We start from the raw sequence: 17,465 nt of genomic DNA, 5'->3' as shown, positions 1-17,465 counted from the left end.
TTTTATTACGTTTTATGTCAATTGGTCTCTGGTAGAAAGTTGGATCATTGGCACTCATCATACCGTATACATATCTTCTCTTTTCATATAAACTAATGCATTACCCAAATACGATATATTTTGTTGTTTGTTGCTTACGTTACTTTCAGTGGAAAATATTTCATGCATATTCAGTTCAACCAAATATTTTAAAGAAGTATTCATTTAAGAATTGAATGCTTCTTTTTGTAAATTTATTGGGTGGTAAAAGCGTTGACCGAAGTACATTTTGTATGAAGCGCGGAAGCGCTTCATTCTAAAAATGTACGCACGGTCAACGCTTTTACAACCCTATAAAGTTTCAAAAAGAAGTATTCAATACTTATAATTACATTTTTTTAGCTAAATTCATGAAAACACGATTTTTATCCAGTTTTATTTAATTCACCTGTGCACTTTTTTGTGAGACCTCGTGTCATCATGCATGATAAATGTTATTGTCTGATGCAATATTGTTTACGGAATAACATGTTAGCCAATCAGAATAACGTATTATAATGAAACTTACATCTAATGTAATTATATTGATTTGCAAAACAAAAAATGGAGGTAACAATATTGTATTTTAGGCTCCGACGGCAACTCGTCGCCTGTAAACTTAATTTGCGACCATCAAATCCCCAATTGATGCCGTCAGAGCTTTAAAAGGGCATACGATACAGTTACAGGGGAGGTAATGACGTTGCTAACGTAATATGTTATTTTCGCGATGTCAAACTGTGACATATCGGGAAAAGATGCAGTTTTCGGCTGATTTTTATCATGCAAACTGATTTAATTTGAAAACGAGTTCATGGACCCCTATTTTTCAAAACGGCATTTTGTTTCATTTTGCAGGGAGATTATGTGACGCAAATTTTATAAAACTGTAAATAGAGGATTTTTTTTAATTTTGATAAACATGCAGTAAAAAATGACGTTTTTTCCTCAATTCATGAACATTTGATAAATATGAGTTATTTCTGAATAAAAAAATGCATAAATTTTTAGGATTCTTATAACATGCAGAAATTACCGATTATTTAACATAAAACAATTTGTGTTTATCTTTTATAACAAAAAAGTTATGTCTTTCTTTCGAAAAAAAAATTACGGCCACAAATCTGAATTTTGAGCAAATATACAAAATTTCGACCTCATTTTACTCAAAAAGTAGCACATGAAGGTATATTTTTTATTACATATTTGATTTAATCAGGTAAAAAATAGCCTAAATGCAAATTTTCATGAACTTGTAAATACAGGATCAAAACTGTATCGTATGCCCTTAAAATACAATTCAGTTATCTCCTGATTCTGAGCTGTAAAAGTAACTATATCAAACTATATGGGGGACAGGGAATATTGCCTGTTGATATAAATGCTGTCTCATCAACGTATATTCACCTATCCTTTTATTCATACTGAAAAACACAGTTTTTCAATATGAAATATGTTAATATATATAGGTTAACTTTTAAGGTTACCAATAAAATTGAAATACGTGGTTAACATGAACAGGAATTTTGTTTTTAATCCGCACATGGTTCATAAAATCAATTTTTGTATCTTGTATACTTTTGAATTATTTCTATGATATACCGTCTTTTTCAATAAGTTTACCTTGTGTGTCAGTAATGAACGAATCTGGAGATTTATATAAAGAGGCAATGTATTCAAAGAAAAGAATAGTTTTTATTGTTAAGTTTTGACAACATTATCAGTATAAAGGAGAAAGAATTGTTTTTATTGGAATAGAATTTCAGACATCAAGCTGCTGTCAATCAGAAGGGTTCCTGAAAATACAACAAGACAATTACTTTTATTACTTTGTGGCCTGATCTGTAAGAAGTAAAATGTCGACAGAACCAACCCACCCTGACTACAGTGTACATATTTTTTTGAAAAAAAGAATCATAATTTAAGAAAATGAAATGACAAATTGTATTAAATTATATTATATGTCTCTGATTATATTGAATTAAAATTAAATAAATGTTGGTATTTTTTACTGAAAGAATACATATATATATATATATATACGAGTCTAAATATATATATACCGGTGACTGTCATCGTAGATCGACGTTAATTAAACTACTCTGTGTCAGCATATTTTCGTCGATGCGAATTTTAATATATTCGGGCGTACATTATGCACACTAGTTTAGGTCCCTAGACCCCTATGCGATAATCGGATTGGTTTAAGCGCTTGTGTGTGTTGAAAAATGAACATCGTGTTGAAAGTCCTACTTAAGAATTTTAAGTTTCGAGCTATTTGATAAAATTTTATTGATATTTATACTTACAACTTCCGTTGGTTTCGGTTTACTTATTACATGCTTAATGATGCAACCAACAACAAACAACAGAATCGACCCACCAACTCCAAGTCCAGCTCCGACTAAAATGGTTGGCACTGGAAAACGTGACATTTTATAAACATGGGGGAAAAAATACGTTAAAACACAAACATATATACACACACACACACATTTGCGGAGAAGACTTTATAAGTTTGATTAACTTGTGTCTCATCCCTTTTGCACATTTACGCAAATAAAATATGTTTAAACTAAACAAAACAAACAAAAATGCTTAGTTTTATATTCTCTGAGAGGAATTATTTATCATATTGTAAAGATTTTCATTGTCCCTTTGGTATTTTTACCCCTCTTTTTTGGTTTCGTGTTTTATTACATTGTAACAAAACGATTGTTTCTTTTTTTCTGTTAGTTGTATTTCCACTCCATAACAATTTTTATACGTATATATAATTTTACATATATATTACAGAAAACACACATTTTGTCGCAAGCTTTGGTGATATGACCTTTACCTAAGCCTGTCACATGTTTGTCTGCGTGTCTAAGTCAAGAAGCTCAAAAAAGCGACCGTCTTTGACAGTCTTTGCTTTTGTGTTTTGCTTTTCTGTTTTAATACTTTTAAGATAGTTTGGTAGTTTCTGTTAAATTTAAGAGTAAAGCGTTCATTCTGTAATCTATATATGTATGTAAACTTACAGTCAACATCCGTGAAACTAAAACTAAAGGTCTTCTTAGAACCATTAGTAGGTTGCTTAGACTGAGAACCTGGAACATTGTAACAATAAGTGGGAGTCATCACCAAATGCAATTATTATCGAAAAACAAATTAAAAACAATTGAAACATAGAAAAAACTTTGAAAACTAGTCTGAAACTATCAATCAATCGATTGGTTGATTGATTGCTATATTTATTTATTGATTGATTGATTGATTGATTCTTTTATTTCCTCCATTATACTGAAGATTTACATTTTTAAAGACAAGTATACTAATTACAAGAAATGAACAACTTATAGATACAAACTGCAGTTAAAGCACACACACATTTTTTTTTACATTAATCGAATGTGAAACTAAAATTAAAATAAATAAATAAGACAAGAAAAAACAAGATTGAATTGTTTACATTGTCATTTCTGGACCTTTTATAGATGACTATGAGGTAAGAGCTTTGTTCATTGTTGAAGGCCGTATGGTGACCTACAGTTGATAATTTCGGTGTCATTTTGGCCTGTTTTGGACAGTTGTTATATTGGCAATCATACCACATCTTCTTTTCTATAAGAACTTCGTTTTGTATTCAAATTACAACCAATTTTTAAATTTCTTACATTCATAGAATTAATCTAAAAAATCTTAGCTTACTTGTTATATTGTTAGTCTTGAGTGCTGTAGTTTTTGTTGTACTAGCCGACCTGGTGACTATAAGAGAAACATACGACTGTTTTTCAAGGTTTCAGAATTACATACAGAGAAGCTACATATACTATAAGAGCATAGTGTATAAGAAGTTGATACTATATAATTCTAACATCTTGCAATTGCCAGCATGGTAAATTTGCCACGAAAAAGCATCAAAATATGACAAAACTTTTTTATATTAACACCTACCTATAACTTTTTAAAGTTAAATTTATCCAGATTGGCCAACTTAATCTTTATTGAAAGTATGAAAAAAACTTTAATTGTGGAACTGTGATATTTTTCACGATAAAACCAAAAAAATGACATAAAACTGATGAAAAAAATTGTTTTCACAAAGACCAAAAATTAGGTTAAGAACAAAAGTTTAATTCCAGAAACTTTTGACTCCTCAGAGGTGTTCATCCTTAAGAAAAGGGCAGATCATACTTTGTAAAATTACTTTGATCCTGACAAGGTTTTCTTTTGTTGTTTGTTTGCGACACAGAAACCCAAGAAATCATAACGGCGCCCACAAAAGCTATCAAATAAGGAATGACTTCAACTTTTTTTTATATGGAACACTTAGTATATGATTATCAACAGTCCCGTCAAGGAAGTTGTGATACGACAAATTAACAATCGGAGAATTGATAATTGTGTTTGTTTTTGTACGTTTATTTATCAATCGACAAGATTTCTAGAATGAAGATCAGATGCGAACCGGACACACTCGTATCTATGAGATGCTTTATTTCAAGTTCAACAGATTCATTGACGATACTCCAGGGTTGGGTTTTCTATCAGGACTTCAATGAAGAACGTCGCTGCTTAAGAGGCAGTTATTGTACGAATGTCTGGTGGAGTGGTTCGTTATAATAAATTTGAAGTCATCTATTGGACCTTTTTTACCAACATCAAACATTTTCAGCATGTCTAAGTTTGTGAGACTTAATTTTTGCAGCAGTATCTAAATTATTGATTTTTTTGTTTACATTTTACATGTTTGGTTCCAAATACTTTACCAGGAGGAAAGTTAAAAACAAGAAATACTTAGTGGTCGATTTGGTTTTAATTTCAAACTTTTATGAACATGATATTTTTTTGAAATAAAGAAGATGGATTTTTGTTACCAGACACATACATTACGCTTATTATATGTCTCTGACTATATGTCTGTGTTTTAACTATTCACTTGTTTATGGGTTCATTTAGTTTTTCTTTATGTTTAATGATTACTCTTCTTAGTTTTTTCCTCCGTACACTTGCCCTATTACTTCTGATTTTCCATGTTTTGCACAATGTCCTTTTAATTCACGTCTAAAACAAAAGTCGATAATTATACTTTATAAACACAAGCATAATTATAACATGATAAGTTTTGATACAATTAAACACAAACGTTTTTGTAAATGAGAACATGATCTTTTTATCTACTAGTTACTAGTACTTTGATACGGGACATTAATATATATTAACGGTTGGTACCTATTGCTTGTACAGTTGTGACAACAGGAACATGTTTGGTGACTTTTGGTTGTATAGTTGTGACAACAGGAACATATTTGGTGCTCTTTGGTACAGGTGGACCTAGGAATGGTAAAAATAAACAAATGTCCATAGTAATATAGATAGACAAGTTTTCCTAAGAGTGAGAGGTTTAGCTAGCTATAAAACCAGGTTCAACACCCATTTTCTACATACGAAATTGCTTTACCAAGTCAGGAACATGACAGCTGTTATCCATTCGTTTGATGTGTTTCTACATAAGAAAATGTCTGTACCAAGTCAGGAATATGACAGTTGTTATCCATTCATTTGATGTGTTTCTACATAAGAAAATGTCTGTACCAAGTCAGGAATATGACCGGCGTTGTTATCCATTCGATGTGTTTGAATATTTGGTTTTGCCATTTGATTAGTATGGTATTTCCGTTTTGAAATTTCCTCGGAGTTCAATATTTTTGTTATTTTACTCTTGAGACTAAGCAGCCAACATCTTTGATGTGTTGCTTCTTTTACAATTTTGTATCATTCTATGAACGTGATTTGTTCTCTGTTGGAGAGTTGTTTCTTTGGCAATCATTCTACATCTTTTATATCATGTGGCTAGTATCATTTATTCACAAACGATTCCAAGATTTTTTTTTCTATTAGAGAAACTTAATTCATTCGAAATCATTATTTCATGTTTATTATCCTGACAGATTTATTTAAGAAATGCATTACAATTATAGATTTTACATTCGTGAATATAACGTACATACATTTGAGGCATATAAAAAAATTTCAGATGGCAAGCTTTGCGAGGCACAGTGTGGTCCAATATACTTACAACTAGTATATCTCTCCCATGTCTTAATCGAAAGTTCTACTTTATGTGATATATGCTGAGTATTTGGCTGACCCCACGATTTATCCACAAGCAACAGTGCTTTAAGCGAAGTATTAGGATACCAAAACCTTACGGTCTGGTCAGAATAAGAAATCACCATTCCGCCAAAAGAGTCGTTTTTGTTAACATTCTGTACCGCGCCGGAACCATGGAATATAAAATTCTTACTTGTACCATCAAGAGCTCTGATCTGTAAAGACAAAGCAAATCCAAACAGAATTTATTGTTTTTCATTTATTTTTTTGAAAATTCCGATTTTGTTTATTTCTTATGAGCAGCTCAACATTATACTTATCTTAGCGAAACTTTTAGTTCATCTGGCTGCTTTTGAGAAGCCCAGAACATATAAAAAAAGGTTTAAAAGCTTTCTTTAAATATACAAACTATTTTACTAACTATAAACCTAATATCTTCTCTCCAGTGCACATGTTTGTTCACACAGTGAAATCCGTATTTATATTTATATGGTTCAGAAATATGAGGTTGTTTTAATTCAAAAAAGTTAAACAATGACATAGAACTAAATTATGTTTATGGATTGTGTAAAAATCTAAAAAAAGAAAGTGCGGCATCTAAAATTCTGCAGATTTACAATAAACACGCAACAAATTTAGCCATATTTGGCGAATTAGGTCTTTATCCGCTAACGACAGATATTTCAACAAACATGATTAAATATTGGAAAAGAATTCATGTTAAAAATAATATTTTATTAACACATGTTATCGAAAGCTGGGACAAATTCTTGGGCTAGTAGTATTGATGCAACCTAAAAATTACTTGATTTAAAAGAGTATCAAGTACTCTCATCTTAAATAAACATTAGAAATATGGTGAAAAAGAAATTAAATTTAAAGTATTGTAACATATGGAAGAAAGAATTATTTAATGATAAAGACAAATAAGACCTCTGGAAATAAACATAGAACTTATCGATTATTCAAACGAAATTTAAATTTTGAGCCATACTTATTGAAATAACCATATATTCAAAGATGTGTTTAAAAAAAAATAATGTTAGATTATACACCGCAAGAAAACACGAAGAGCAACATAACCGAGCAAGACAACGGTTCCCATGTCTAGACAACTTAGGCCTCAATGAAGTTGTTTTTTTAGTTTTTTATAGTATATTTTTTGACATTCTACTTTTTTCGAAATCTTTGCATTTTTTTCTTTTCGTTTGAATTTGTTTCTATATATAACGGTCCATTGCTGTTACCCAGATATAAAAGCCACATGAATATGAAGAGACTTGTACTCACTATTATATCAATCAGATTGTTTTCTCGGTCGATAGGCTGGGTAAGCTTCATGGTATATGATGCAGATGGTAAAGTTACTGATTGAGTGAAGTTACTCTTAGAAGTGAGTTTTTTCCATGCATATATCTTTACAGTACCGGACTTCTCAACTGTTCCCTTATTTTTACCCCATCCATCTGCAATGCTGAATAAACCACCTTCAAATATATACAATATTTACAGGGACACCCAGTTCACAATATGTAGTTCGGGAATTTGCATTTACCACAAAAGAATTATCTAGTCAGGCGTCGCTGATATTGAAAGCTTGAACTTTAATTAATTGATCTCCATACAGAAAGAAAATTGGGGAGAGATCACAGAGAAATGATTTATATTGCATTTATTATTTGTTTAAGATTATTTTAATGTTTAGTTTTGTTTACACTGAAAAACAAGGCATACCAAACACTATTAACTATTAAGAAGTTGTTAAAAACGCACCGGAAAAAAACCCAACAAAAAACAAAAAAACAAGCAGGACTATACTAAATATATATTCAAAACACATTCATACCATAACCTCCGTTTGGTACCCACAATCTAAATACAGTATTATCGTAACTGTATATTACTCCTCCCCAGTCCGTACTCGTTGGATTTGTCTGCATAGATGAACCTGTTCAAAAAAAGTTTTATTACAAGTATTTAAGCTCTGAAAGCTGGTTTATTCCTATACGTTATGATCGCCATTGGTAGTACATATAGATTAACTAATGTTTGTCATCTTTGAATGATGCTTTTGAGAAACATGATATCATAAGTTATATATGGGTTTTGCTTTACATTATATATCTACTTTAAATACAAATATACATGTATAAAAAGAAGGTTGAATCTCCCACCGATACGTTATGTTATACATGACAAGGAGAACTAAACAGTGCTAGAATGAGAATTTTACAGCCTTATCGAGACTCAGCTGATAAGGACGGAGCATTAGTGGCAACACTCATTACACATACCGAGTACATCCTTCTTGTAATCAGTGACGGATCCTAACATGTTGTATAATTCGCATAATGTCATTCGGTAATTGGGATTAGCGCACTGGCCTTCGGTTTTATCTGATTCTGCCATTGATGCACAGGTCGCATGAGTGGTCTTTCTGACGATAGGCGGAAACCTGATATGGATACAACTACCATCCGCCATGTTTAAAAAGCGAATTCTATCACTGTATTTTTTTATATATAAAAAATCAAAAACCTTATACAATGTGTGTGTGTGTTATATGATTAATTTGCCTTGAAAACTATAGCTGTTAAAAATGATTTACCAACAGCTTCGGTAATAATACCAGACGGTAATGTGACTTGTACTATTGCATAGTCTGGTTCTATTCCTAATCCGTGGGATACTTCGTTATAAGTGTTAGCTACAAAAAAAATATTACTTGAATTAAAACTATTTAATTTCGGAAGGAGAGTCTGCTCATGTTGATTGTAGATAGTCCCCGCGCAGATGGGAGCCTCCGTTAAACATTTGAAACAATTGTCTAGACTCTAATCAACATCTCTTTTTTTTTAAAGCTTATAACCGTTTTGTCAGAAAACTTAGTTTAGTGATTATTTGTAGTGGGTGTAAGCGTGCAGTGGCGGATCGAGCCATTTTTAAAAGGTTGTTCCCAAACCAGGATAAAAGGGGGGATTCCAACCAAATGCATTGATCGTCCAAAAAAGGAGGTACCCCCTCCCCCTGTATCCGATACTGGTGTGAAGAGGGATGGTCAGTTCTTTGTATGCATGATGAGTTAAGCCTTTTTCAACTGATTTTTATAGGTCTTTCTTATGTTGTACTGTTATACCACTGTCCCAGGTTAGGGGGGGGGGGGGGGGGGGGGGGTTGGAATCCTGCTAACATGTTTAAACCCGCCACATTATTTATGTTTATGCCTGTCACAAGTCAGGAGCCTGTAATTCGGTGGTTGTCGTTTGTTTAGGTGTAACCTACTAGTATTTGTTTTTCGTTCATTTTTTTTTATATAAATAAGACCTTTAGTTTTCTCGTTTGAATTGTTTTACATTTGTCATTTCGGGGCCTTTTATTGCTGACTATGCGGTATGGGCTTTGCCGCTGTTGAAGGCCGTACGGTGACCTATAGTTGTAAATGTCTGTTTGGTCTCTTGTGGACAGTTGTCTCATTGGCAATCATATACCACATCTTCTTTTTTATATGATATGTAATATTGAATATGTGCATGTATGTATATGAATTGGCTGCAGTTACAAAATACCAAAGTGTTTGCAAGTGAGATAGTTAATATAACATGCTCTTAAAAAGTGCAGGTGTATTTCAAGTTCTTTCCAAGTTACAATCCAAGTTTGACACGCAATTAAGCTTGTATTATGACTTATTGATGATGTATATCTTGTCTAATTTTTTTTTCTCATTAAGGTTACATTTCTTGAAACTTTTGAATTGTATATACCAATCAAATTATTTAAGATGAAAGTTCATCTATTACCTTTTTTGGGTGCAACATGTAAGAGATGAAAAAGATTGTATTTACTTTTCAACAAACATACGTTTTAATGCTCTTGTTTTGTCATTTTCCTAATAAATGTAAAGTGTTCATCGATATTATTTGGACCACATATCTAACAATTGGTAATTCTGTTATAAATTGACACTTGAATGTAGTACAGATTACAGTAGTGTCTTGTCGATGGCCTTTCTCTTACCTCCTACCTAGTGTCAAAGGGACGATTTAAACACTTACAAAAATTTAACATCATGAAAGAAAAAAAAGTAAAGTGACTTGCAAAGCATTCTTGTTGAAAAAATATATCGCTTTAATTATACCAATACGTACTTTAAATGGCTAATGTACTCATCAATAATTTAATATTTGACAGTGAAAAAATCTGCTTACTCGTTGTATCCATATGTATCGATGACGATTCAAAATCTGGTTTCGGGAAGTTATTCTTGCCCCATGCTCTGATCCTGTACTCGGCGGATAATTCACTTTGTTGGACTTGACCAGACCAAGCACTTCCTCCTTTAAAGTAACAAAAAAAAGTGTGAAAATTTAGTTCACACAATAAATGACCAAAGTATCCGTCAAAATAATGTACGAATTGACATATTTGACTCAAATAATTCCCCCCCCCCCCCTAATTCAACCCTACCCTCGAAAATAGAAATTAAACATACATGTATGAACCATTTGTGGTTTCTGGCTGTTATCTGCTATTTGGCCTGGTTGTTGTCTCTTTTACACATTCCCCATTACCATTCTCAATTTTATGATTATTTAAATGGTGCAAAAATGTGATTCATGGTTTGTAAGCCTTGTATATATGGACCCTTGTAAGTGAGAAATGAATTCTATAGAATGCATTATATAACTGATTCTTTAATAATATCCTATAGAATCTGATGTAAACAGTATGCCAATAATCTTTCCTGATTAGGCAGTAAATGGAAATTATTTCTCATTTCAATCGTGTACACTAACATTGCAACTGATTGACAGAAATAGACTTTCAAGTGCAAGTGTACCACAAAATTTGGCTTTGCAAAATTTATTAGATGGACTATTAGTCTATTACAGTTTGCACTTCGTGATATTTTGTATAGATGTGTAATCATCCGGGAAGTAACCCCTATAAATTTGAAAAATGAAACGAGGGTTAAGTAAATATGATGCAATTAAAAAGTGTTTCATCGTTTCATGAGCTTGTTATTTACAAAATATATCTGAAAAAAATCTTATTAAACATATGTTGAAAAATCCTATTTCAAACACGGATTTTAACAACAATGAATTCAATCTATATGAAGACTTACAGCAAATCCTTTTTGATATACAACATCCTCGTATTAACAGACCTCATGGTTTTAATCATTGGAAAATAAGTTATGTACCTGTAAAAATCACCTTTCCAACATTATGTCCGTCATTTGTATTAGGAACAGAAACTACCACTGCCTCGTCATTATAGTAAAACACAAGTCCACCATAAGGACTATCTATATCATCATCTCTTTGTGAAGACCCTAGTCCTGAAAAGTAAAACTGTCTTTCTGGTTTATTGTCGGCCGGTCTTACTTGGACGTCAACTTTAATAGGAAAGGTCCCTATTGCATGCTCCGCTATTTGTTGTGGTGAAGCTTTGTCCTGTGCTGTTATTTTGGTCCATTGGCTGATGAAATGTGGTTTCTGTAAACATGTTGTCCAGTCGGCTGGCGATCCTGTTAAAATATTATGAATAAGTTTTTATCAAAATGACTTGGCAGTCAGTAAAAACAATTACGTTAGATTACTGAATCGAAAACAGACATTATAACAACAACAATCTTTCTTTTCAAAGTTGGTCAAGCCTTTAACATTAATATATTATATGTTAAACAAATATGTGAACGAGTTCCATTTATATCAAATGTAGATACCAAGAAATCAGCGTTTATATTAGTTTACCAATTCAGTGAAATTGATAGACATGAAGTTTCGATGGAGTTCGAGAATTTGAAATTTTGCATTGTAACCCTCTTCATTTGGTCAAATGCAACCGTTGTGTTTATAATCACACTCTACAGAAATAAAAAAAACAACACTGAACAATTCTTTTCAAAATAGAGGTAACCATACATCAGGCATTTCAGTAACTGCAAATAGTCCTTTCTTGCGGCATATGTTGATCATTGTGCTGCTAAGTTTCTTGTTTCCTATTCTAATGTGATCTAATATCTGACCGAAGCTCTTTTAAACTGCGATTTTATGTGTGCATAATGAAAAATGGAAATCCTACTACATTGTATCTTTCTAATTGTGATTCTCGCGGGTAGTAATGTCGTCATATCGAGGGGCGTTTAGTAAAGTGATTTTGTCCTAGTTTGAGTTTTTATTGACAACCAATGACAAAACATAAACATTCGTTTTTTTCGCTAAAGAAACCTCTGAATGTAAAATCAAGCGGGTAAGTATCTTTGTTTACTGCTTATATTTTAATACATTGAGTTTTTCATTGTATAGTTATAATCTGACACAGAATAATGCTTGCGTATGTCAAAATTTATAATGTAAAGAGTACATTTATTAATTTACTGTCTGTTACATCCCATATTTCGTCATGGTATATATCTGCCGTCAATTATTCCTAAAACACCCACATCTGCACACAAACTTAAGATTACAGAAAATTCTGTGTCGTGGTTTGGTTCATTAGTGTCATGGTTTAGTTCATGTTCGACATGATTCAGTTATGTGATTCCTGTCGTGAATGATGGAAGTGTTACGATCAAAATGAACAGACATTATGTACAACCATTAAAATACTGTTAAACAAATTTTCGCTAATATTTTTTCTCGTGTTAAACCCATTCTATCCTATTTTGATAAAAATACAGAGTCGCTATTTTATCATATTTGTTGTTTTGTTCCCAGACGAGAAGATCTAATTTTACATATTAACGATGATCTTCCACTTACAAAAAATACACCGCTCGAGAAAATTAGTCGTCTACAGTAAGGCAGCAACCATTTGATTTTCTGGAGAGGGGGGGGCTATAATTTTTTTTTCTGTGCAAACTTTTTTTTCACCTTCGGCGAAGAACAATCTATTTTTTTCGCGACAAACCGAAAACAATTTTATTCTTTCCCTTTTAGCTTAACATATAGTGGCAGCTGAGGGTGAAACAAACAATATTTTGTTTCTCAGGGTCCAAAAACAAATATTTTTTTTCACCAAAAAATGGAAACAAACTTTTTTTTCCAAAAAAAACCATAGCCCCCCCCCCCCCCCCTCAGAAAATCAAATGATTGCTGCTTAAAACTAATATACTATCATTATAATTATCATAATTATAGAACTAACACGAATTAAGATTACTAGAGTAATATATTAATGAATTTCAATTATAAAAAATTTCTTTAAAAATTGATGTATTTGGAATACCCTATGACATACTAAAGCACAAAGTTATATACAATTAGTAAACACAGTATGGTTTCCAATGAGACAACTATCAACCTTAGACCAAATAACGTAATTGGTAGGTCACCATACGGCCTACAAAAATTAACAAAACTCATACCTCTTAGCAAGTTGTTAAAGCCTCCGATAAAATTAAAGATAAAGCAATTCAAATAAAAAATCTTACAGCTTGACTTATGTTCTGAACAATATATGCAAAAATAAATATGATACAGATAAACTGGAAAAACGACAGCCAGTGCAGCACATACTGTACACTTTATACAATGGCATACATGATATGACGTGGTTTAAATGTTTGCGGGCTCCCAACCAGTCCCTTTTCTTAATCTGGGCATAACGGTTACATCACAACAAATTGCAAAAAAAAATGTTGAAAAGGGGTTGACTGATCATATCGACACAGAAAAGAAACCAAGCAACAAAAACACCAAAGAAAGAACTCTGAGTATATTACAAGCAAACAACAATTAATAAAAAACATAAATCTAAGACAAAAGGTTTCTTTAGTTCAGAATAGAACACTGCTACCAATATTCATCTTATAATATTGTCTGTGATTTCTCGCCTTGTCGGGTCAGAAACGAGGCTGCAGTACACAGATGGCTTTACACGAATCATGTACATCCCATATCATTTTGGTCTTTTCAAATTTCTCAGATATGTATTTTTTCAATCATTTATAACAAAAAAGTTAAAATAATATGCATTTTGTTCTTATTAAAACTGAAGAAAATCACAAACATGCAAAACTAGTTGACAGCATGGTAAATTTCACACAAAAAAGCGTCGAAATATGATAAAACTTTCTTATACTAGCACCTACCTATAGTTTTTCTAAACAATGGCAATCCATCCAATGACGTAACGTTATTTTCATTTTGTTGTACGAACAATGAGATTACCCATAGTCTTTTAGATTCCGAAAAGGCGAAATAATTCTTTGCGATATATAATATAGAAAGTCCCTGTTTGGGACTAAACAATTTGCATCTTTTTATTTTTTGACATTATATATATGCACGTCTTTCAAGTTGAATATTTTTAAGTATTCACAAACTTCACAGTATAAATCAACAGATGAATTATTCACTGGAAAAAAGTAAAATCTACAGAAACATCGACTTGGGCGACGTCCACAAAAAGTAATCTTTTGAAAATAGCAAATAGTATATGTAACAAGCATCCATTTCATAAAAAATAGAATTGCTAACTTGGACTAATTATAAAAAAAGATGTGTTATAATAGCCAATAGAGAGAACTGTCCACAAGAGATCAAAATCATGACACAGACATTAACAACGTTAGGTCACCGTACGGCCTTCAACAATGAGCAAAGCCCATGCCGCATAGTCAGCTATAAAAAGCCCTGATATGACCATGTAAAATATCTTTTTTTCCCCCAAATATATGAAGAAACATCTATTATTCGATTTTAAACGATGTGATTTTAAGCAAGGATACAATTTGGGTATACTCCTCATTACATAATCTTGGATCACTTTGAGGTCGATTAAAACCCATTGTACTATGATTCAATATGGATTCAAAATTTAATTGGTGTAACTTCAAAATAAGCGCAGATTGGAAAACGTAGGTGAAAAACTGTACAAATAGGTGCAATTTGAATTGGGTACCCTTACGTTACTGGTATAGTAGTACTTAACATATTTATATTCCTATGTTTTACAGAACGAACACAGCATAATCGACAAAAAAATGAGATTACGTTGTCTACAAGTTAAGGCCATGTTTATTTCAATCGAATCCTAAACGTTTTTTAAGAAATATTTCCGTTTTGACTGATGTTAGAAACGTCAATTATATTCACAAACTAATACATATAGTCGTATCTAAGTTTTATTTATTTTTCCTTATTTATAACATATCATTTTATTTTAGAATTCATTGAAAAATAACTTAGATTAAAAATAAAATTTAAAATGAATTGTTTTTCTTAAATCAACTATTATTATGTTGTGTGATGTTAATATATTTATTAAACGCTCACCGATTAAAAGGGACAACCCCTAATATAACAAATCTTATCCTTTATTGATGATGTTAATATATTTATTAAACGCTCACCGATTAAAAGGGACAACCCCTAATATAAAAAATCTTATCCTTTATTGATGATGTTAATATATTTATTAAACGCTCACCGATTAAAAGGGACAACCCCTAATATAACAAATCTTATCCTTTATTGATGATGTTAATATATTTATTAAACGCTCACCGATTAAAAGGGACAACCCCTAATATAACAAATCTTATCCTTTATTGATGATGTTAATATATTTAATAAACGCTCACCGATTAAAAGGGACAACCCCTAATATAACAAATCTTATCCTTTATTGATGATGTTAATATATTTATTAAACGCTCACCGATTAAAAGGGACAACCCTTAATATAACAAATCTTATCCTTTATTGATGATGTTAATATGATACAAGTACTATTATTAATCATAAAAACAAAAACAAAAAAACACAACAAACCAACAAACCAACAAAAGAAATATACAAAAAATATGAAAAAAAGAGAAAAAGGTAGTAATTGTCAAACATTGAACATGTCTTCCCCAAACATTAAAAGAATGTTAAACTAGAGCTCAAAGAAAGAAGAAAAACGCATAAAACCTCTTCGTAAAACCTAAATATTTGTGCATTTTAAGATAATGGTAAATCAAGCAAAACCTTCACAAAAAAAAAGAAAGTTAGAGAAAGTGTCGTTTTACACATTACAATTCCTTTGAAACTAATCTTAACCTGACCGTTAGTTTGTCAACCATAACTGTAATCTGTTCGTCCGTTTGTTTTCAATTTGTTGTCGACAGTCTTGCGCCTGGCTTCATTTCTGTTAGGAAAATCTGAAATGGGTCCATTTATTCTGAAGGGGAATATAAAAATTAAGCCACCAGGACAGTGACTTGATTTGTTCCCTTTATTTCTACTAAAAGTTTGATAGTAAATCGTATATGTATCATTCTTGATATAGTTAAATGAAACATCAAAGTCATACGGATTACTATCACAAAGGTCCCTGGTTCGATTCTCTTTCCGGGATTAAATTTTCAGGTACTGAGTTTTCGGCTCTCCCTTGACACCACTGCGAGTATGGTCTTGAGGTAACGATGATAGTCCGTCGGAAGGGAACGATTAATGGCTGACCCGTGTTAAGAGAGAGCCATATATCTTACATATTAAACGAAGCTGCTTTTTCCACTATCACACTAATGCCGCTACAACGCAGCACTCGCACCCTCAAAGTGGAAAGGGATTAATACAAGTTGCAAAACTTGTTTCCCAATCCACTATTAATAAAATATGTTTAAACTAAACTATCAATGGTAATTATTTTCTTATATATAAAACTTACAAAAGTTATTGTTTTAAGAAGAAGAAAAAAACTTTATTATGTTTGTCAAAGTTTCTCAAGAAGGAGATGGGCACTTACTCACGCGAACATTGTGCTCAATATCACTTTGATAACTATATAAAAAAAACTAATTTTAAAATAATACATCACTTACCCCTAACGTATAGAAGGAGTGTTAAAGGAAGAAATTGTATCAAACTTGCTGGTTTAAATTCCATCCTCAGGATTGTTAAAGCATTGACTGATATCAAAGTTTTCTCCAATATATATATACTAGTATATGATTTTAGGGATTATAAACGACGAATAGAAAACCCTTGCAAATCTTCGATATCATTTAATTCAATCAATACATTTTTTGTTGTTGTAAATGCGTTTATAAATCAGTATTCGGTACTTTAAACAAAAATATGAATGATCATTATAATATCTTTCTTGTTATTTTTTACGCCGGATAAAATCCGATGCTATATAAAAATGTTTCATATGAGTAAGCTGCTGCTACTGCATGGAACAGCCTTCCAAACCATTTCAGGACTGAAAATAGTTGTTCACATTATAAAAGTCTTGTTCAGTCCTGGAACGGTTTGGAATGTCGCTGTTCTGCTTGCCGATAATTCTTGAGCTGTATATTATTTATGTTGCTTTTTAGTTGCTCGTGTCAAGAATGTTTTTACTTCATTCTA

At 31.8% G+C, this 17,465-nt stretch overlaps 1 protein-coding gene across 1 annotated transcript; it reads right to left on the bottom strand.

Moving 5' to 3' along the window:
* Positions 1–1,760: 1,760 nt before the first annotated feature.
* LOC134723193 (uncharacterized) lies at positions 1,761–17,052 on the bottom strand. Its single transcript, XM_063586821.1, has 12 exons — positions 16,934–17,052; positions 11,321–11,647; positions 10,323–10,451; positions 8,726–8,824; positions 7,964–8,065; positions 7,408–7,604; positions 6,083–6,332; positions 5,236–5,337; positions 3,712–3,768; positions 3,042–3,110; positions 2,328–2,437; positions 1,761–1,814 (listed from the first exon to the last, which is right to left on the bottom strand). The coding sequence occupies exons 1-12, from the start codon at positions 16,995–16,997 to the stop codon at positions 1,803–1,805; spliced, it is 1,518 nt and encodes a 505-aa protein (XP_063442891.1). The 5' UTR covers positions 16,998–17,052; the 3' UTR covers positions 1,761–1,802.
* Between the last annotated feature and the right edge of the window lie 413 nt (positions 17,053–17,465).

The sequence above is a fragment of the Mytilus trossulus genome, chromosome 6 (assembly GCF_036588685.1).
Source record: "Mytilus trossulus isolate FHL-02 chromosome 6, PNRI_Mtr1.1.1.hap1, whole genome shotgun sequence".
Classification (NCBI taxonomy): Eukaryota; Metazoa; Mollusca; class Bivalvia; order Mytilida; family Mytilidae; genus Mytilus; species Mytilus trossulus.
This window is presented reverse-complemented; position numbering and strand designations above follow the sequence as displayed.